The sequence below is a fragment of the Bombyx mori genome, chromosome 23, assembly GCF_030269925.1.
Source record: "Bombyx mori chromosome 23, ASM3026992v2".
In the NCBI taxonomy this organism is placed as follows: Eukaryota; Metazoa; Arthropoda; class Insecta; order Lepidoptera; family Bombycidae; genus Bombyx; species Bombyx mori.
In genome coordinates this window covers 8717912-8741269 of record NC_085129.1, presented here as the reverse complement: position 1 = coordinate 8741269, position 23358 = coordinate 8717912, and the positions used below count along the sequence as shown (strand labels likewise).

Below are 23358 nucleotides of genomic sequence, written 5' to 3'. Positions count from 1 at the left end.
TTTATTTATCGATTGAGGCACTACGAAGTCTGCCGGGTCAGCTAGTTTATATTAAAAAACCGTTGTAGTTCGTAATAGGAGAAATTATCTTAATCAATTAGTATTACGAGTATACATTGCCTTGACATTTTAAAAACGAACGTATCAATGATATTAATTTATGCTTTTGGTAATCTGAGCTTTTTGTGATAAGAACAAATTATAGTACAATTTTTTTACGTTTCGAAACTTTTATATAAACAGCTTTTACTAGTTATTGTTTTCCGTGTAGTTAGCTTATTCGTTGCATCATACAACAGATAATGATCATAAAATCAAAGAAACGTAGGTGAAGAAGAAGAGAGGGGAAAAAACCTTGTGAGTGGTCATTTCATTGGCAACAGATTAATGACGTTTATTTAACATTAATTTATATTAAAACGCCATAATCGTTATGTCGCTCAGATATACATATTATTAGATTTAGAATCGATGTCTTAAAATAAATATTTTTTTTTGTGTTTTTAAAGTAGCTAGCTCTGTTTGGAAGCGCCTGTGAAAACCTTCTTTAATATAAACTTTTTGTTATTCAGTAACAAACCTTTGAAGTGGATGAAAGCAATAAAGTTATTTTAATTTTAATTTTTTTAGCTGTAAACATCGAGATTAACGTAGTAATTAATATCTCGATGGCTTTAAAAATATTTCGGATAACGAACATCGAGCGATTTGCAATAAGCAGAATTAGGGATGTAAACGGTATATGCTTAGGGCGATTGTTTGTTCGAATAAGTTGATGACAGATGAAGGGTGGTAGTCGCGGACAAGGCCGGCGCGGGAGGGGGGACGCTCGCGTGGCCCTCTCGTCTGAGTCACGCGCGCCTCGTAATGCTTGCATAATAATAATGACGGATGCCGATCGCGCGGCGGCTCCTTTGATCTGCGGCGCGTTTGATGTTACCGCCGGAGCCGGTCTCGCCCCTGCCTGCCGCACAAACGAGCCGCTGCTCGCTCACCTTTATTGGGTCCGAAGTTGCGCGACAAGCGTGGGGCCCTTCGCCCTCGCCTCGCTCTAAATAGAGGCTTTATTTTGTAAACAGCAGGAGCGCTACCGTGCAGGCGGGGCGGGTCCGGCAACCGTTCAGTCAGTGGTGCGCGCGCGCCTTCCAGTATGGGGTGTGCTTTGGATCTATTTCCGCGCTCGTGTTCGCTTGTTTTCCGCTCTCCGAAGCGATGAGAACTCGACGCCGCGGCGCTAAATGCCGCTACACCTGGAACTGGATTACATGGACGATTTGTGTACGCATTGTTCTTAATTGTTTCGAATATTTTTTTCTAAATTCAAAAACGACATCTTAAATGTAAAAAAAATATATTGTGTTTGTGCGTTTTAAGAAAGTGATGTGATACAGATGTTTTTAGTTTTTCTTAGGGTTATTTTATTTAAAGGTTAAATATAGTATGAAGTGGACATTTTAATATATAAGAAAATTTAATAAAAATTGTAGCTTTTTGCTTCGATTTAATTTATTTAGTTCCGGTGGTTTAATTCCTCGCTTCCCTAGGAAATTAAATTCGTAATAAATATTTAATCGTCAAGTCGTCTCTCAACATTATAAGAGCTCAAAATGAATTAAAAAAAAATTTAAATTTTCTTATAGGTATTTTCGCAAGTCGTATACTTATACCTATATAATTAAAATTAAAATATTTATTTCATAACTATAATTAAAACAATAACGATTATATATATATATATAATTAAAATAATTAAAACTACTTTTACAGCATAATCTTGCGGTTGTTATTTTAATTTTAATATCCCGACAAGTCGTTCGCGACCACGAAAACTATAAAGTATCGAGGTAGGTACTTCGAAACGAAATAGTAAAATGAAAATAAACGCGTGATTAAACCGTAAAACTAGTTCTAATTAAAATAATATAAATATATACAGGATTTGATTAAAATAGAGTTACATGTAAATTATTTATCTTTTGTTATATTTTTTCTTTTTTAATACTAATTGCCATATTGAGACATTCTTTGTTATGTCGTATGAGTACGTAAGTTAGCCTCTCTAAACTATATTCCAAATCATGTTTCATTAAAATACCCACGTGAAATATTGTTGCTATGCGCGAAAACGTTTTAAACTTTGCCCAGTTAATACGCGAATAAAAATGTTTAAATCTAAAAAGTTCACAAAAGCAGTAGGTATGTTTACTGTGAACTCTTTACTGAAATCCGTATTAAAACCTATTTGAAATAATAAATTTACGTATGATTGAAGTGATTCAATTATCCGTGGTAGAAACCTTCACCGGATGTTATGGCATGTTAAAGATTATCTTATTATTATTAGGTATTACTGAACAATTAAAAAGCAATTTACTAGATAACCAACGTCCTGTCTATCGGAAGATAAAATCACATTAAAATTACATTAATTTGATAAACAAACAAACGGTTTTCGCATAGTGTGACATTTAAACTTCAAAAAGATTATAACAACTGGTAATTTAATTTTTTTTTTAGATAACGTGGTTGTCTCTATAGATTGAAGTTAATTACTAATTAGGTTTTATTTACTTATTGTATAGCTGTTTGTTGATCCAGGTTAATGGTTAAAAACAAAGTTTTAAGATATTTTGCAATCTTATCTTATGCTTTGTTTTGGGTAACCAAATAGTTGCTTAAATTTATATTTACATAAATACACGGTATGCATAGCTTAAATATACGATAAAACATTTAATAGACCAGGTACAAGTCAATGAAATTATATGCGGAGAAGTATTTTTAGAATTATTTTTTTTTTTTAAGATTGGCAAACTTGTTCTTTTGTGCTAATTTATAAAAATATGTATACATAATTTACAAAAATGTATGTCAGAGTAATCGAGTGTAATTATGAAAGAAGGAATGATAATTATTTAATAAAAGTTGTTACAATTAGAGCAGCACTCACAATAAAAGTCTCATGAACCATAAATATCATACGTGTCTCAGTAAACATACAAAACGTTTCGCAAATCCATAATGAATTTCAACATCAGGCGACGATACCATAAATTTATTTATTTTATTTCTTTGTTTGTATTTTATTCAAAATAAACTTATATCGATGTTTTTTTGTAAAATAAACTCATTTGTGTAGCACGGACTGAGACAAATCTGTGACGTATTTTTAATTTTTACTAACCCAATAGGTTTTATGACTTAAGTTGAGGTATGGATAATGCGTATAGCACATATCGTTGTGTTATTACTTATTGACCTAGTCACGAGTAATCGACAAGCTCATAAGTTTAAGTATTAGTTTGAAATGCATCTTACCGGGAAGTTCAAGTGTTTTTGATAATATTATAATATTATAATTGAATTCATAGATTAATAATAATTATGTTGAAATTATTAAAAACTAGTTTTCTGTCCGAATTACGAAGATACCGCTTTGAAACATCGAAATATGTTCGTAGCTCAGCGGTATTATATGCGTCTGATAAACGAGATCTCAGGTTCGGGACAGAACAAAATGCTTTGTTTTCAGTTACACTGAAATTGTATATAACACAGAATATGTATTTTGTTGCGGTTGGGAGCCTGTTTTTGAATACGCATCCACTGATTTGACCAGCTGGTTTGTTTGGTGGTGTAAGATTATCGAATATTAATTTAGTATACACATGTATATTTACTATGAAATTAAATATTTAATTTACGGCGATAGGATTATGTATTTTTAAAATGAATGCATTTTATTTGGCTCCAGCGTTTATGACTAACGGAATGTAGTTTAATTACATAAAATAATTATAATATCTAGTTTAAAACGTTCAATCACTTAATATTTTTTTTTTTTTTTAATTAAAGAACCACAGAGTTTAGTATGTTTTAGGTTCGATTCAAGAAATTTTCCAATCGTACTAAAGATCCGGGGTCTGTAACGCAAAATGGTCACATTTTGATTCAATTTCTCTAAGGTTTTATTTTCTGTTTTAGGCTATTCTAAGTTCGGTCAGCGGGAGTGCGTCGCCCCCCGACAGTTTGAAACTAGTCTGGCTCTCTAATACTACACTAACTTGCAACGACGGCTCTCCAACAGGGTAAGACTAGTATTCATTAATTATGTTTAAATAAAATAAAAAAAAAATTTATTGCATAGATGGGTGGACGAGCTCACAGCCCACCTGGTGTTAAGTGGTTACTGGAGTCCATAGGCATCTACAACGTAAATGTGCCACCCACCTTGAGGTATAAGTTCTAAGGTATCAATATAGTTACAACGGCTACCCCACCCTTCAAACCGAAATGCATTACTGCTTCACGGCAGAAATAAGCGTGGTGGTGGTACCTACCCGTTAGGACTCCAAAGATGTCCTACCGCCAGTAAACCAGTTATTTGAGGATAACGACGTTATTAACGACGTCGTTAGCAAGATTCAGGCATCTGTCAAGTATCTTGTCTTCTACGATGTATCCGCTACCATTAAATTTAGAATAAGCATTCTGACTGCAGGTTCACCTGCGTGAATTACACTTTATGTCGTGTCAGAGAGTAAGATGAAAGGTAGTGTAATTTTTTCCCCAGTGGTACTTATCTAATTTACGCAAAATTGGCTTAGAGGCTTGAGCCCGAACACGTAGCAGACAGAAATAGTTATTTTCATAATTATAATATTAATATGGATCGTTCCGAAACGCTCGTTATATATAATTTAACACAAATATAATTACAAATATTTCAGATATTATTTTCGCCGTGGCTCTAACACTGAACACTGGGTGGTATATCTTGAAGGCGGTGGATACTGTTGGGATACAGCGTCATGCAGAGCACGGTGGCGGCGACGACCAGCGCTCATGTCTTCCACTCGTTGGCCAAGAGTTCGTCGAGCACCTGCGCTGCTGTCTGCAGAACGAACTGCTAACCCGCTGTGGCACGCCTCAAACCACGTCCTTCTTCCGTACTGTTCGAGTGATATGTGGTCGGGTACACGAACCGCAACGCATGCAGTTGGAGGATTTTCTTTTACCGGGAGATTAATTGTGGAGGGAGTGCTTGAGGATCTCTTGCGGGCAGGACTGTCTGGTCGACTTATGTTCGTTGGGTCTAGTGCGGGCGGGACTGGTGTGATGCTACACGTGGATGCAGCTAGACGTGCCTTACGATCGAAAAGAATAAAAGTCGCCGCTGTCTCAGATTCCGGCTGGTTCCTAGATCGACCGGCGCGCGATCGACGGGTTCCTGCAGCCGCTATAGCGCGTCTCGGTCATTCTTTGTGGCGTGGTACTCCACCAAATTCATGTGTGCGAAAACATGTTAAAGAACCATGGCTGTGTTATTTTGGATATCGACTGTACCCACATATCCGGACTCCGTTGTTCGTGTTCCAATATCTGTTTGATTCGGCACAATTGGCCGCCGAAGGTGTTCGCGCACCTCGAACTAGAACGCAGTGGGAAATGGTTCATAAAACTGGTGTCGCTCTACGAACGAGTCTCGATTCGGTTCGGACTGTGTATGCGCCGGCGTGCCTCGCGCACGGCGCACTCGCAAGGCCAGAATGGCTCGCCATAAATGTATCCGGTATATCCCTACCTCGTGCGCTCGCCTGCTGGGAACGCCGCTTGGGGCGAGCAAAAAAGACACATGTTCGCGGTGGTTGTGCCCCCCGGAGGCTCGTTGAAATATGTTCTTGGCCTCAGTGTAACGGGTCCTGTCCGCGACTTCGCGACCCTCGGACCGGGGAAGAAGTGGCGTTGGCAACGCTTTTGCAAAGCTTCGGGATGGATGTACACGGAGCGGCGGCAGCTATGGGAATAGACGCAGGCGCCTTCTCTAGAATGAGTCATGCGGAGTTGTTTCCGCTCCTCGCACCGCACGTGTGAAGATATTTGTTTTTAGTGCGGACAATTTAGTGCTCTTTAGCACGTTTAATCTACCTCGTTAATTCTGAGTTCAAGTACAAGAAATTCAAACTTACCATAAGCTTTAATGTAACTATATATATTTATTATTGTAAAATAATTATGTTTATTTGTTTAAGTAAAGATTAGTGGTGTGGTTTGTTTCATATTTTTATTTTGAAATTGTATTTTGTGAGAGAGAAAAAGAAACCAATATCACTTTGGCACCATGTTTAATTATGTACAATAAATTTTTTTACTACAGCGTACAAGACTAGTTTTGAACTATGAGCTAAAATACAAATGTTAATAATTTAATAGTAAATCAACGAACTATTTGGCTCCGCTTCAAAATCGTTAATGTGACACCGGTCACATGTACTAACATTATAAAATTGCGGATTCAAATTACTATGTCAATCTTCATCGTATGAGTGAAGACGGTTATTCCAATCAGAGCAAAGTTGAGTGGTCTGTTTTGCGCGGGAGCTACGGAACTCTGGGAGGTAGCACAGGTACTGTGATATGGACTTTATTGTTTAAATGCAGACCTCCCGTCTTATTACGAGCTCGATGACGTCATAACTGCTCAGCACGCTCCACGCTAATCGCTATGGATACGTCGATGACGTCGTTGCCGAGGAAGAAATCTGTGGAGACAATGTTCGCGTTTGGTCGCCAGAGTGATGTGAGACGGGCCGTCACCCTACGATTAACTCCATCAGCATTAATACGCAGAGAGCCGCGTAACAATAGAATGTCGAGAACAGAAGGCGTGGTTTGGGCCATTGCTGAGTGCATTGGCGAGCGTGCCGTCGGCTGTGGTGACGCGCTAATCGCCTGGTCTAAGTATAGGAATAGCTCTGTGGGATTGTTAGTTCTCGCCCAAAGATGTGGCAGATTCGGCCACAGCCAATTGTTTTCTGAAATAAATACAAGATTGTCTTTTAAATGTGAAGTCGATTTAAAAAAACAATTATAATTCATTCAGCGATGGCGTAATTAAGGGTTATTGTTTATTTTTGATAGATCGAGTAATGAAACAATTTTTTTCATTTTTTTATTGCTTAGATTAGTGGACTAGCTCACGGGCCACCTGGTGTTAAGTGGTTACTGGAGCCCATGAACATCTACAACGTAAATGCGCCACTCAGTTTAGTTACAACGGCTGCCCCACCCTTCAAACCGAAACGCATTACTGCTTCACGACAGACACAGGCAAGGCGGTGGTACCTACCCGCGCGGACTCAAGAGGTCCTACCACCAGTATAAACCACCATTCTTGGTATAAAGATTATTATTCTGCGTTTTCTTCAATTTGATCCATTAAATTATAAAGTCATAAAGTCGTTGTTTGTATGTAGATCACATGTATGTACTATTTGCCGTATTTGATATATATTTCTTTTATTATTATTTTTTTATTGCTTAGGTGGGTGGTCGAGCTCACAGCCCACCTGGTGTTAAGTGGTTACTGGAGCCCATAGACATCTACGACGTAAATGCGTCACTCAGTATAGTTACAACGGCTGCCCTACCCTTCAAACCGAAACGTATTACTGCTTCACGACAGAAATAAGCAGGGCGGTGGTACCTACCCGCGCGGACTCACAAGAGGTCCTACCATCTACCTGGATCCCCTCTTGACTAACAATTATGAAATAAATAAAAAACAGATGAAAGCATACCATTAACTATTATGTTATCGACGTAACTGAAGTGTAGTCTTTGATTTGCATCAATCAGACTCTGTACCGTCGGACCTCTGCTTCCGGCTCCGGTGGCAAATCGATTGGCCGGTGCTATGTGCGGTCCCAGCTCCCTTTGTATAATTCTTAGCAAGCCTTGATGGACTTCCCTGATCGGTGTTCCGTCAGGATTGTAGAAGCCGATTGGAAAGTGATGGGCATCAAGGAACACCAGCTAAAATAATTAAAAAAATAAATATAATAGTTTAAAAAAAACTAACAAAATACCTGATAGTGATTTTATTGTTAAAAAAAACGCTTTTTTTCTACAATATAATCACTTTTTCTTACACTATTTTTAATTAAAATTTATTAAAATTTATTTTCTATTTTTTAGTTGGATTTCCTATAATAGCTTATTTTGTTAGTTTTTTAAACTATTATTTATTTTTTAGTTTAATTTCCATTTTTTCAATATTTTTTTTAATATTGGTTCGTCATCCTTAATAAGTATACAAAATTTCGAGTTAATCCGACGTTTTGAAGGAGGTCAAAATCATGTTCAAAGATTTCGTTACATACTAACATACGTCTGAAGCTAATAAAAGCGTATTAATATGATTTTACTGTAAATCTCGTTTTGTTTCTGTTTCTTGGCCATTATTATATTCCCGTCCAAATATGAGCATGACAAAGAAGATACTCATAAGCCAAAGTATCCGTAAAGCCGTTTTTTCGGTTAACTTAAGTTCACAACTACAGTCAAAATCTGTTATAACGACATCGAAGGGACTGCTCATATTCAGTCGTAAAAACCGATAGTCGTAACAACCGGTGATGTTTAATGTGTATCGTGCAAGTACAAACAAATCGATAGGGAATTATTGGAAAAATATATTTACATAATACGCGATTTTTCTTTAATATTAATTTGTTTTTTTTTCTTTGCGAGATTTTGAAAGTTTCACGAATAACTCCACAAAGTTTTGGTGCGTCTTGTGTATAGATAAGTAACAAACTAACTGAAGAGATATGAAGAAGTGGGCTTTGACTACCGCATGCACGTGTTTTGTTTCTAAGAATTAGAAAAGACCCTACACTAAACTAAATCCTATTGTTTTCTTTCCTGATTTTAAAAGCCATTGAAGACAGATGTGGATACCTATTCAAATTGTTTACAATACAGCTTAGCCGGTCGTTCTAACAGATCTAATTCTCCGAAATATCAGTTAAATGTGGTCGTTTTATGAGGTATGTCGTTATTAGCAATGTCGTAGAAAGCAATATTTTTAATAAGGCGGTCATATGGCATTCAGCCGGGACCTTTGTTCTTGGTTATTATAACCGGCATGTTGTATTAAACCATGTCGCAGTAAACGGTTTTGACTGTAATTGACTAGGTATATTTGTACATTAAACTGTAACTCACCTCATTTGTGATGTCCAAGAACGCTCTGATTTCTCTCAAAAGCGGTACCAGAGGTCGAACCCTGACTAAGTTATGATTGAGCCAATATCTACAAAAACAGCGTTAAATTAATTAATTTATTTATGAAGCAAAAAATGTATCTGCAAAAGTTTTTCTAATTTTATGTACGTTTTATATCGAGGGGTGAAAAGCTATTTGGTTTAAGCGATATTTTTGCTAATTTAGAGGAGAGCCATTTTACTTTACTGGTGGTAGGACCTCTTGTAAGTCCGCGCGGGTAGGTACCACCACCCTGCCTATTTCTGCCGTGAAGCGTTTCGGCGTTTCGGCTTGAAGGGCGGGGCAGCCGTTGTAACTATACTTGAGACCTTAGAACTTATATCTCAAGGTGGGTAGCGCATTTACGTTGTAAATGTCTGTGGGCTCCGGTAAGCACTTAACACCAGGTGGATTATGAGCTCGTTCAGATATGTAAGCAACAACAAAAAAAAGTTTAAAATTTGGAAAAAATATCATAACAAAAAAATCTTCAGTTATTTGAATATACTTCAACTTAATTGAAGTTCAGTTAAAAACATTGAACTTTTGATGCTAATATCAAATAAAAAACTCTTTTAATTACAAAGATAAATGTTGCGTATTGAGCGATACCCCACTCGATATGTGTATAATACATATTATGCAATATTACACGTTTGGTATCAAATTACAGTAGTTTAATACATAAAACATGTGTTGTTTTAATTTAATTAAATGAAGTCTGTGAATTTTAGCTGTTTATACTTAAGCATATGTACATATATATTTTTTAAATTACAAATTTTCAAACTACGATTTGCCTCAATAAAACCGTTAACCTAGTTGAAGCAAGATCCCGTGTATATCACTTATGCTCATTGTTTGTTTGGTACAATTAAATTGTAGAATAAATAATTAAATAATGTTAGAACGACATTATAGAAAATAAAATAAAAAACTCTTTTTATTGTCAAATTGTTTGCTGGTGATTTTATTAACGCTAATTCGAGCTTGAAACTCAATGAAAGTTCGCTGTGTTTTGTAAAATTTATCAAATTTTAATCCTTTTAGATTTGTATGTTTAATAATAATTAGAAATTAAATTAAAATAGCTTACTTATTGATTTAATGGCTCACCTGTCTTCCTCTTTGTCGTAAAAATCATAATAGCCAATCCTAAAGTCTAAGTATCTGATTCCGTGGACTAGTTGTGCCCAAATGGAGCGGTCCTGGCACAAAATGAAATTGTCTCTGGCTAAGCTGCTGAGTTCCGTGTCGAAGCGCCACGCTCCCGCGTTGTGGCTGCCGGCCAGAGCTAACTCACCGATGCGAAGTTTGTTAATTTTATCTCTGGAATATCAACAATATTTTCTATTTCATCCATCAGATGATTTTATATGGCATCGGAATCTTCTGAGATAGAAGTCCAGCAATTTCGAGCTAGCTACCCCTTAATACCTATACTAATATTATAAAGCTGAAGAGTTTGTTTGTTTGAAGGTGCTAATCTCAGGAACTACCGGTCCGATTTGAAAAATTCTTTCAGTGTTAGATAACCCATTTATTGAGGAAGACTATATATAGGCTATATAACATCACGGTAAGACCAATACAAGTGGAGCACCAATAAAGAATGTTTCAAAATAAGGGTTTAAATAACTCCTTAACATTCTATAATTCAAAAATATTTTCACTTTCTACGTAAATGAAGTGGAGGGTAAAATTTAGCGTTATGCCGAAGTAACTATTTCACACGGACGGAGTCACAGGCAAAAGCTAGTCTACCATAAAGTAGTAGTAGATCCAAGTCTGCAGTTCGCTGTAGCACGTAGCTGGGCAGGATCGACCGGTGAAACACTACCCTCTCACAGAAAATCAGCGTGAAGTGGGGGTCTCCTAGAGGCCACCGCGTTTCGACTGGTGAGTGAGAGTCCCGGTGCCCTTATCCCTCTACCTCGGGGCCCAAATAGCAACTGGCACTTTCATTATACTACACGTATCGCAACAGATTTTCTAGGGACTGTTGCGTTGCGTGTGGGAATGAGTATCAGTTGGCCCCTTCCTGTCTTTTTATTCCCTGTCCCACAATTCCTCACCCTCTGTGACCTTTCTCCTTCCCTTTCCTTCCCCACCCCTTATGCTATTTTTGATTTTTGTGATGGCGACGAGTGATACAAATAAAATACCCCAGGAGGGTACCAGTCTCTTAGAGACTGGAGAATCCCTCTCTGAGCGAGAGCGAGAGATGCTATCCTCTCGCTCTGGCTCAGGCTGCCCATCGTATTCTGGGGGGGCACATCAAACGTCGTTTATCACAGCTGCTGGGTGCAAACTGAGCCCAATAACGAGGAAGTCCCCCTCCACTTTAGCAGTGGATTTTTCTAACATCAGGGGACTTCACTCGAACTTACATGCCGTCCACCACCATCTCGAGACGGAAAGGCCAGATTTGCTTTTCCTGACGGAGACGCAGATTTCCTCCCCAACTGACACTTCATATCTAAAGTACCCGGCCTATAGCCTGGAGCACATTTTTGTGCCACGCGCCGGCGTGTGTGTGTGTACATCAGGGAGGGAATTTGTTACCGTAGGCTCAGCAGTCTTGAAGGCAGAGACCTGTCGACCCTTTGGGTGCGCGTCGATTGTGAGGATCACATTCGCGTCTACGCGTGCCTTTACAGGTCTCATAGCGGAAATTCGGAAATTGACCGGCTCTTCGAGCACCTGCAGGTGTCCACTGACAGAATACTTGAGCAGATTCCTACCGCAGAAATTGTGGTTTTGGGCGACTTTAATGCCCACCACTCTGACTGGCTTGGGTCAACACGTACTGACCATGCGGGAAGGTCTGCTCACGATTTTGCCATTGCCAATGGTCTGACGCAGATGGTACCTTCTCCCACACGTGTGCCGGATGTGGAAGACCATTCGCCTTCCTTATTGGACCTTCTGCTGACCTCTCGCCCCGAACCCATTCGGGTATGGGTCGATGCTCCTCTCGGGTCATCGGACCATTGCCTAATTCGGAGCGTGGTGCCTCTCACCGTCTCGTCACAACCACTTCTATCTGGTAGACGACGTGTTTGGCACTACAGGTCAGCAGACTGGAACGGGATGCGCTCTTTCTTTGGATCCTACCCATGGGGGCAGATTTGCTTCAAGTCAGAGGATCCTAGCACCTGCGCTGACTCGGTTGCCGGCGTCGTGCTGCAGGGCATGGAATTGTTTGTTCCTAGCTCAGCGGTGCCTGTCGGTGGCAGGTCTCGGCCCTGGTTTGGTGGGTCCTGCCGTGACGCACATCGTCGCAAGCGGGAATGCTACCGGGCTTGGGCTAGGGCAAAGGCCGCTAAGGATGTAAACTCTGACTCAGTCAAGAAGAAGTACAACTCTGCTTCCAGGTTCTTTAAGAAGCAAATTGCATTGGCAAAATCAAATTACGTTGGGAGAATTGGCGAGAGACTGGCGCGCCTGCCATCTGGCTCTCGTGCATTCTGGTCTCTCGCCAAGGCTGTCCAGGGTAATTTCTGTCGGTCGACGCTTCCACCTTTGCGCGGGGAGGATGGTTCATTGGCCTATTCCGCAAGGGAGAAAGCCGATCTTCTTGGCTCTATCTTTGCGGAAAACTCGACTCTTGACGACAGGGGGAACACTCCTCCTACCATCCCGAGGTGTGAAACCACAATGGCGGACGTCCGCTTCACACAGTGTGCTGTGCGGAAAGCACTATTCTCCCTGGATGTCAACAAGTCGAGTGGGCCCGATGGAATATCTCCTATTGTGCTGAAGGTGTGTGCTCCAGAGCTGGCACCGGTTTTAACGCGCTTATTCAGACACTCTTATGTCCTCGGCGTTGTCCCACATTCATGGAAGACGGCTCTAGTACACCCGATCCCTAAAAAAGGCGACCGCTCAGATCCGTCCAACTACAGGCCTATCGCTATCACCTCCTTACTCTCCAAAATTATGGAATCCATAATCAACCGCCAGCTCATGGGCTACCTGGAAGAGCACCAGCTGATCAGCGACCGCCAATATGGCTTCCGCAAAGGCCGATCAGCTGGTAATCTTTTGGCTTTACTAATTCACCGTTGGGCGCAGGCGGTTGAGAGTAGGGGTGAGGCACTAGGCGTTAGTTTGGACATTGCGAAAGCCTTCGATCGGGTTTGGCATAAAGCCTTACTATCGAAGCTTCCTTCCTATGGGCTTCCTGAGAGACTTTGTAGGTGGATCGGCAGTTTCCTTGCGGAACGGAGAGTTAAAGTCGTCGTAGACGGCTCATGCTCGGACCCCCGGACCGTAAATGCTGGTGTTCCCCAAGGCTGCGTGTTATCCCCGACATTGTTCTTTCTGCATATCAATGATTTGTTGCATACCAGTGGCATTCATTGCTATGCGGATGACAGTACCGTGGATGCACTGTATTTCGGCCGCAGCAATATCTCTCGGGATCACGTCGATGAGTGTCGGAACAAGCTTGTGTCTGAAATCGAATCATCCCTTGTGAAGATTTCCGATTGGGGGGGACTAAATCTAGTCCAGTTTAACCCTTCTAAGACTCAAGTTTGCGCGTTCACCGCTAAAAAAGCCCCCTTTGTCGCATCGCCACTCTTCGGAAACACTCACCTTTGTGCCAAGCCGAACATGGGCATTCTGGGCGTAGACATTTCGAGTGTTGTCCAGTTTGGCGGTCATTTGGAGAGCAAGGCTAAAATGGCCTCCAAAAAACTCGGAGTACTCAACAGGGCCAAACAGTACTTCAAGCCGGTTCACCGCCTTAAGCTGTATAAGGCGCAGGTGCGGCCTCACATGGAGTATTGTTGCCACCTTTGGGCCGGGGCTCCGGGTTATCAGCTATCTCCCTTTGACCGAATCCAACGTAGGGCATCTCGGATTGTCGACGATCCTGTACTTGCCGATCGGCTAGATCCTTTGGCACTGCGTAGGGATTTATCTTCCCTATGCATACTTTACAGAATTTACAATGGGGAGTGTTCCGAGGAGTTGTTCAATTTAATAGAAGCCGCTGATTTTCGCAACCGATCGTCTCGCCGGAACTATCATCCGCACCATCTGGATGGTTGGCGTTCCACTACAATGCGTTTTAAAAACAGTTTTCTGCCACGCACAGTAAATCTCTGGAATTCGTTGCCATCAGCGGTCTTCCCCAACAACTGCGACATTGGGTTATTCAAGAAAAGAGCATATTCTTATCTGAAGGGTAGGCAACGCACTGGCGTAAACGCTGGTGACCGTGGGCGGCGTTGAATCACTTACCATCAGGTGACCCGTCTTGCTCGTTTGCCTCTTAGTTATTATAAAAAAAAAAAAAAAAAAACCGCAGATCTTCATAAATTTTTAGGAGGCTTTTTAATGATAATAGTCTTACGGCTCTCTGACCTGCCATGCTGTTGCAACCCCTTATCATCTGCCTCTACAAATTCAAAACTAACCTATCCACTTAAGTCGTGCAGCAACAGAACTGGTTTTGAGGATAAAACCGAGCTGCTTCAAGCAACATTCACTTCGCGGTGTCTAAATTTACTCGCTTGGTATTGAACAGTTACCAAAGTCCATCGACGTCGTAACGAGGAGACCTGAGGTTGGAAGTAGTTACGGGATTAAAATTAAGTCCGCATCATCCTGGCAATTTTTGTCGCGAAGCAGCCGTGCAACATAGGTAATTAAGTCTTGACATTCATGTGTCAAGATTAGTTACGACATTCACGGGGTAGTCTATGGGCTCCAGTCCTTTTAACTTGAGGTGGGTATTTAGTTCATTTAACCGTCAATGCAATTAAGAATGTGTCGGCTGTATTTTATAGCAGCTGCACCACCCTCTAAATCAGAAAGCATGGCTGCTTCACGTCCGAATTAGACAAGTTGGATATGTAATTATCTAAATTGAGTAAGCTTTTTAATATTTTCACTAACGCATTGTCTTCCATCCAAGTAGGCTGTATCTTCAAACAATTAAAGGCTTCTATGTTATTGTCTCCAGCTCCAACCCAGGGCCATAAGCAGATAGGCCCTCTGGGCCCAGCTCCCGTATCCCATCCTGCTGGTAACGTGCCCTCTCCTAGGGACACGTTAGTGATTATGTGACCATCTGGGGACCCGATGGCGAAAATTGCAATCGCATTGTTCCAAGATAAGGGACGATTGGCAAATAAACCTATCTGGAAATTAAGGAAACACGTTGTAAATAATTTACGTGACGCTTAGACAAATACCCTGCCTATTTCTGCTGCAAATAGCATTTGTTTCGGTTGAGAAATCGTTATACAATAAAATAACTAAAATTTATTACTGGATTACATCAAACATTTTGGTATTAAAAAAAAGTATTCGTAGAATCTAGTCGACATGTAAGTTAAAAAAAGTAATCATTCAATGGGTTTCCTGAGTACACACGTTTCGCACGCAATCATTTATTTAATGACCGTCTGTAGATGGGACGCAAGCACTTCCACTATTATTCGATTTCGTAACTATTCGATGGTGCACAATGGACGATGTGAATAGACCGTGGCTAGTCGGATCGTCACGTCCAGACTATAGTTACGCAAGTGCTAGGAAGCGAACACGTAGTTCTGACCTAATTTTCTTTATAATAAATTTAATAAAGCAATTTTAGATGATATTATTATCAACAGCAACTCTAGTAAAAAAGTTTTGTAAACAATCACATTTTATATTTATATTCTTTATAAGTTACATTGTTAGATTGTTGTTTAAAATTATACAAATACAGCATTACAATAAAATCTATATATGTTAATTAAAAAAAAAGTTCATTCTTTCAATCAACGATCAATGACCCATTTATCGTACATTGGAATCTATTTTACCCGACAATGTTCCGGACATTCGTGTCATACCAGTCATCGCCGTTATATAAAACGAATTAATAATGCAAGTGTTATACACACGGTAGCACTCTCACTTGTAAACGACACAAAGACTTCACGCGTACAGAGCCAGACAGATTTATCGGCAATTATCGGACCTCGACAACAAAGAATCGTGTCATTTACTTATTTTTTATTGTCATCACAAGCGTTCGAGTTTACTGACCACATGATAGTGTCATCGTATAAAATACTGTTTAGAGCTTGTTTGGGGATGAACATCTTAAAGGGATTAGGTTCGAAACTATACACGAGATCAAGATTGTCGACCATCTGAACGGTTGTCTCTGTGTAAAATTCAATGGAGGTAGCTGGTGACCCCGAAACTGGATCGCCCCAATCCATGCAAGGCCAGAATTGTGCTTTTGTAAAGCTTACTTTTAATTAATTTATTAGTTAACTTTTCATTTCTTTTTAAAATATCTAAACCTTTTCATTCATTGCAAATAAAGTTTTTCTATTCTAGTATTTACTATTCTATAGCCTGTTTTTTTCGTCCTGTCAAAAAACTCGTAAATTGCACTATGAACACTTTTTCAAAGCATTACGCTGCTTACGGTCCGATGGTTGAACGATAATATTTCTTATTTTTTATCGATTCGCATAATCGTGTTTCGAATCGGTAAATAATACTCTAATATAAACTTTGAATTTATGCTAGCTACGTTTAATTATTAACGCAATATTGAGTGATGTTAAAGTTTACTAGCATATCTTTTAAAATTGAGGTGATTGTAATGTCCCATATCAACAAAGAACGGAAGGCCGTAACAGGACACCGGTCGCAATGACATCCACACGAATCGCGTTATAAATATCTTGACCGACGATCTTCAATTGCTGCTGAAAGAACTCACTCAATCATAATCAAATGAATGGAAGGGTCTTGTCAATTTATTTACCACAAAAGATTATTGTAGAGAGCCACGAATAACTGAAGGTTTTATTCGGACAGCAATTATAGTTTACTTTTGTTAAAATTTATTGGTATTGTAGTCTGTTATTTGTCCCTTGCATTCGCGGGATATTTTACTCCGAACATATAAAAGTCAAACACACCAATTCAACAATATCTATAATGTGTACAATATTAAAATATAAACCAAAAGTAAAGTAAACAACACTAGGCACTAGAAGATACAAATTAAAACTAAAATTACGTTTTTTTATTCAACTTAAATCGACGCGCGCGAATCTCGTAGCATGACGTCACGGGACACCTGCGCGTTCGGGAACCCCGATCGCGTCCGATGACGCCCGAGTGCGACCGAGTGTTGCACGCTACAGTGTATACCAAATTAAGTGAATGATAATTGTTAGCCTTAATTCATTTTTATCTTACTTGTCTAGGAATGGTGGAGCATTCTCTGAAGTCCCAATTAAGCTCCAAGACATCAATCAAGGTTTGTCCCAAGTACCGTTTCTCAGGAGAGTGGACTGTCACCCAAACTCGTCCACATGATGACTTTTCCACGACTTGTGTTTCTGAAGCTGCAATAGGGCGATCGTAAATGAATATCAATAAATATTAAATTTTAACGGATATTTAATAAATTTAGTTTATAATATTAGTGTGCCAATCTCCCTTTCCACTTTGTTACCTACTTTTTTTAATAGTATGCTTAAAGGTGAATTGTTGTTATTTTTACGTATAGAAATAAACGCATACATTTGTTAGCAACGAGTACAGAGTTTATCCAAGCATTGGTTTTGCGATGAGAGCCATTGATTCACTTACACAATTTAATTAAATATAATAAATTTATAAATACGTTGATAAGTTAGTGTATGATTTTGAGTGTTTAATGGCAAATATAGTGCAAATTATTGCAAAGTGCAACCATCCACCGGGTGCGTTTGAAAATATATTTTTTTACGTACATACACGTTTCAGGGTTCTTATGATGCGACTGGACTTTATCGGGGTATCTGATGTTGGTACTCGCAAAGGTATGAGTGAAACTGAAATAATTCAAATGGTGTCGATAGCCTCCATCAATAGTAAGCTGTTATTCATAATTTTAATATGACAAATACGAGGATGTTCCTTGTTTTGGAAAAAAAGCTCTGACTTACGTCTCCAATAAGCTTAGGCGTAAAATCACACCTTGTATGAAGCTTAGTTAAACATTGTAACAAAACAGGAGTCTATTGCAATAATAAACATCTGAACTATAATTAACATAACGCAAGTGGATGATTTGTTACAAACAAAATCGGTATCGTATTTTTCAATACATTTTGTTGAGTTTAAACTGCTTCACATATTGCACTGGAAAAATCTATACAGCCTTTTACTTTTCTAATAACAACTGAGGCAAAAAATACGTCGTGTATACGTTATGCAAATTATTTTGTCGTCATCATTAGCATAATATTATATGAAACTCGGTCAACAAAGACCCGATTAGCATAAAGCCTGTTTATGCAGAAAATCGTCCTTTTTGTAGGCGTTATCCCACGGAGGCTGTCGCAATAGCTGCAACAGGAGTAAATGTTGCTATGATTTATGATATCACGTAACTTTCATCTTGTTGCTTTTAATTTAATCAAAATGAAATTGTATATGCAATTTCGAAAAGGGCACATCTCTGAAAATGTAAAATGTTCAGGAAATGAAAAAAACTGATTATTTTCTAAAGCAGTGTAAAATTTAAAATATTAACTTTTGATATATATTTTAGTGTTAATTAGCCATTGAAAATTACTTTAATTATTATAAAATGGGTGTAGGTAAGCTTCAAAACTACATGTATAGGAAAAAAAAGAATTCAGAGGTGTCAAGGGACACCCGGATGGAACGAAGTTCCTTTCGATTAATTAGTGAAGGAATTGTAATTTTTTTTTAAAGTTATAATAATAAATTACGGCATTATGAAGAAGAAAAAAACAATACTATGAACTAAATTACTATTGTTGAAACGCTATCTCGAGAAACTGTACTCATTACGCGGACCAATCGGATACGAGCAATGTCACGCGATAAGCGCCTACACGTTGATTGGTCAGAATGACGGATCCAAAAAGTGTCGTGACAACTTTTCGTAAGAATTTTTTTCGTCTAGCCCCCTTTCACAACGCGCGATAAGGAACTTCGTTCCAAAACGTATTTGACAAAATATGCGACATGTGCCCTTTTCGAAATTGCATATTCAATTGTATATGCCGCTTGCAGCACGCGTTCGCAAACGATATTTGTTTTCAACAAGCGACTTGGGTTGCATAATACGTGCGAACGGCAAGTTAATCATACCATTTACTACTCACGTACTTTTCAATTCCGCATGTCTGTGGTTTCACGGTTAACAGGCTGGGCCTTAACAGAGTATTAACATGTACGATCGAGAATCGATCATATAAAATAAGAAGAGAGTTAGAATATATAATGAATTTTGTTTAAAATAAAACGTGCTATAATCATCATTGAACATAATATATATATTTTTTATTGCTTAGATGAATGGACGAGCTCACAGCCCACCTGGTGCTAAGTGGTCACTGGAGCCAATCTACAACGTAAATGCGCCACCCACCTTGAGATATAAGTTCTAAGGTCTCAGTATAGTTACAACGGCTGCCCCACCCTTCAAACCGAAACGCATTACTGCTTCACGGCAGAAATAGGCAGGGCGGTGGTACCTACCCGTGCAGACTCACAAGAGATCCTACCACCAGTAAGATATATAAGTACCAGTAAGTAATATATTTCAGACCGTTCAATTTACAATAACTTATCAGTTGCCGTAGTTTGTTTCTTTATTTGTTGAAAAATTATAGCGGTTTTTTATTCGTGTTTACCAGAAGCTAAAAATCTTATTAGAATAATAGATAAGTGGTCGTTCACCTTATACAATCTTTTTTTTTTTTTTTTTTTTTTTTTTTTTATGATTGAAAGATTACTGGTGGCCCGAAGGCCTTTCCAGTTTCACCAGGACAGGTGGGCGAGCAAAGGCTCAGCCAAGAGGGGTGGGATTTGCTAACAACTGCCCGAGCGCCTCCGAAGGAGACCTAACAACTCAAGAGCAATTGTTTCGCGAATGAATCTACTACCGGATCGGAATCGCGACCCGCTGAGAAGATCCGGCGAGAAACTCAGCGGGCTGATGCATGGGTTAGGTTGCACGTCGACCTCTTTGTCGAGTTCGACGAGTACGGTTACCGGGGTCCCTAAGCCTGCCCCTAGTATTAGAGCTGAAGGCATCTAATGCAAAGGTTATTGGATCTGATGGATCCGTAAGGACGTGTCTAGGGCGTCGACGGTGACTGGCTCCTGCATGATCAGGATTCGGGGAGTAGTCAGCGGCGGCAACGATAAGGCGATTATCATGACGCATAGCCTTATCGAAGTATCGTTCCGACGCTGACTTCATGTATTTCCGAATTGATTCGAGGCCCAGGTCGTCGTGTAGGTCAACGTTCCTCACGAACCACGGAGCCCCGACAGCTAACCTGCAAAAGCGGGATTGTAGGGATTGGAGGGTGTCTATGTGTGTGCGGGCCGCGTGAGCAAACACCACACTCGCGTAAGTCATGACGGGCCTTATGCAAGTTTTGTAAAGTGTCACCTTGTTCCGAAGGGACATTTTACTCCGCTTACAGATCATGGGGTAGAGTCTACCGAGAATAAACGCGGCACGGTCACGGACTGATTTTATATGCGGGCGGAATGTCATCGATGCATCCAGGGTAACGCCCAGGTACTTGACCTTCCTGGCCCAGGGTATGGGTTGTCTAAAGAGAGTAATCGGGGGTGTGAGATTCCTCCTCCTAATCCGGGAGGAAATCCGTGTGGAGCTTCCCCTCTGAAATAGCACCGCAGTACTTTTCGCTGGGTTGATGTAAAAACTGTACACTCACAAAAACGTGTTTGAAAATGGTTTTTCAGATATATTTTTTCTATCAATAATATTATGTTTGATCAATAAGCTGAAGAGTGTATGTAGCATGGTAAGGTTGCAATTTTCATGCAACAGATAAATACAAAGTAATAAGAAATTCTCAAATGAACACACGTTCACATTCAAACAAGTGAAATTGATGATACAAAAAAACATTCAAATCTTTCTTTTTTCAATTGAGATACCAATGCTTGTAACGCTACCAGCTTGTAATTTTTTTAATAAGCCATTTTGTTATAATACATAAACATTCAGTTATTTCATTTATTTTTTATTTTTTGTTAATGTGTCTAGTAAGAAACGCGTTTATTATTGTTTGATTATTAAATAGCAGTTTTTGAATTTGCTTCAAGTTGCTTGTTGTGTTATATAAGTGTCTGTAACTGAAGATTATCGTTGAAAGTTATTAGAGCGTTCAATTATTTTGTTTATTTTGCATAATTCTTCATATCATTTTAAATTTATTGTATAGTTTTATATTTCTTTTCGAAAATTTAATTAATTCAACCGCTTTAACGGACCGGAACACACGCTATAACGTGGAAATATCAGAGTTAACTTTTAAAAATCAAGAAATACTATTTGGAATTTTTCCTACGTTATGGGTACCACAAATACGTACGTGATAATAATTACACCCCGAATATCGAATATTTTTTACAAGTAAACTGACTTAGTCTACAAATCGAACCCGGTAATTGAAGTCTCAATTGTAATAGTATGTAGATAGGAACGTTAGCAAAACTGTTTCGTTTTCCGAGTGGGCTCAAGATTTTTACCCGCAGTGAATATGTCAAAAAGACGGCTCTTTCTTTGCATACATTCTTCACTATGCGTTAAGAAGTATTATAATTTCCGTCGTATTATCTGCATATAATGATATCTTTATTTATTGTTGCAGATGGTCAGACAAGCTCACGATCCTTCAAAGGGAATGACGGCACCCCTCTTGAGCTATAAGGCTGACATCTCAATTTTATAATACAGTCAAACTTGGATAAGCGAGAGTTCAAGGGAGCACAATCTCATTCTCGCTTATAGAGGTTTCTCACTAACCCGAGTTTCTCGCTAATGCTCACTCTGAATTTCGATTCGCGATTTTCCGCATTCAAATGCATTCACTATTTTAAGTTTATGACTTTAATGACAGTACTTTAATTTTCCGTTTTTACATGATGCAGAACAGAACTTTCCTTCGCAATTGATTAACGATAAACTGAGTAAGTCCGACAAACAGGACGGTACACAGGCACACGTGTCCATTCGAAAACAATGCGATAAAAGAATACGATAAAATAACAACGTTATTTAGTTCCACGAAATAGAATAGGTTCAATATTCACGAGAAAACAATACAAATAAAATGATAAGAAGTTCCACGAAAGTTAAAAATGAGTCATAAAATAGCAGATGTTAAATTTGTTATTTGTTTTGTCATTTGTTCCTCCTAAATAATATAAATAGATAAAGCTCGGCTGTCGCTTATAGAGGTATAGATAGGTACCAGTCTCACTTACGGAGGTCCATGAGGAAAAAACGACTCTCTCTTACAGAGGTTTCTGTTTCTCGCTAATAAAGGTTTTGGGAGCTTAAAATGACGGGTCCTTGCTATTACTCTCACTTATACAGTTTTCTTACTTATCCAGTTCTCACTTACCCAGGTTTGACTGTATATAAATACTATAATAAACTCAGTTTTTGTTGTTATAAGGCACGCTGTTATCGTACACCGGTAGGTACCACGAGCCTTTATAATATGTATTTTTGCTGCGAAACCGCGTTACGATTTTGAGGGGTGCGACAGCTGTTATACTGCACAATACAATTTCTACTTAAACCTCATATTCCGGTGACAACTTAACCTCGGGTAGGTTGTGAGTTCGTTCACGTATTCGAGCAATAAAAAAATCCGCTCGTGTGATCTTCAGATGGGAGGCGGCGGCCTTCGTCTTCTCAGTGATTTCGCGGGATTATGTGGCGTTACGACCCGCTATTTATGTAACAGCGCAACGAATATCACTTGTTTTAATTTAGTATTAATTCACTTCACTACTCCCATTCCAGATCCAGATGGTCTGTTACTGATAAATGTATTTCCATATAAAAAAAAATATCACTTTGCTTAAGATTAAAAAGTGAAAATGTGTAAATATGAAATGCAAAAAATTAGGCGAGAGTAGGGCTCAAGAAAAGAAAAAAATAACTCAAATTATATAGATTAAATAACTTCTAAACTAGATCAGTACAAGATTAGAAACAGAACTTGAATATTGTTGATTGGAATAATGAATTTTTGCGTACCTTCTTAATTGCAATGGTTGACGGAAAATTTTTAATCAATATTCGAATTGATTAATCAAGTTTAGCGGTTTTTTATTGTTTGACGGTAATATTAAGATTTTATCTAATAATTATTTAAATTTATATCAAAGATTGTTAATTGTTTACCAGCTTCGTGTAACTGATGTAATCTTAAAAAATACGTATATACGTACGATATATCTATCTGGCTTTGATCAAAAGAT

At 39.0% G+C, this 23358-nt stretch overlaps 2 protein-coding genes across 2 annotated transcripts in view; one reads left to right on the top strand and one right to left on the bottom strand.

The window, feature by feature from the left end:
- The first annotated feature begins 934 nt into the window (after positions 1 to 934).
- Positions 935 to 6487, top strand: LOC101745444 (palmitoleoyl-protein carboxylesterase NOTUM). Its single transcript, XM_012695868.4, has 3 exons — positions 935 to 1278; positions 3985 to 4088; positions 4731 to 6487. The coding sequence occupies exons 1-3, from the start codon at positions 1213 to 1215 to the stop codon at positions 5872 to 5874; spliced, it is 1314 nt and encodes a 437-aa protein (XP_012551322.2). The 5' UTR covers positions 935 to 1212; the 3' UTR covers positions 5875 to 6487.
- Positions 6109 to 23358, bottom strand: part of LOC101743953 (uncharacterized) — a 17806-nt gene continuing 556 nt past the window's right edge. The window contains exons 2-7 of the mRNA XM_004932584.5: positions 17278 to 17426; positions 14959 to 15203; positions 10165 to 10377; positions 9010 to 9097; positions 7581 to 7815; positions 6109 to 6815 (exon numbers count right to left, since the gene is read on the bottom strand). Coding sequence (XP_004932641.1) covers positions 6472 to 6815; positions 7581 to 7815; positions 9010 to 9097; positions 10165 to 10377; positions 14959 to 15203; positions 17278 to 17426 — 1274 coding nt within the window. The 3' untranslated portion in view covers positions 6109 to 6471. The remainder of the gene's footprint in view (positions 6816 to 7580; positions 7816 to 9009; positions 9098 to 10164; positions 10378 to 14958; positions 15204 to 17277; positions 17427 to 23358) is intronic.

Coding starts and splice junctions, on each gene's coding strand:
- LOC101745444 (XM_012695868.4), top strand. CDS start 1,213: ATGAGAACTCGACGCCGCGGCGCTAAATGCCGCTACACCTGGAACTGG. Junction 1,279..3,984: donor GGATTACATGGACGATTTGT/GTACGCATTGTT, acceptor TTTCTGTTTTAG/GCTATTCTAAGTTCGGTCAG. Junction 4,089..4,730: donor AACGACGGCTCTCCAACAGG/GTAAGACTAGTA, acceptor CAAATATTTCAG/ATATTATTTTCGCCGTGGCT.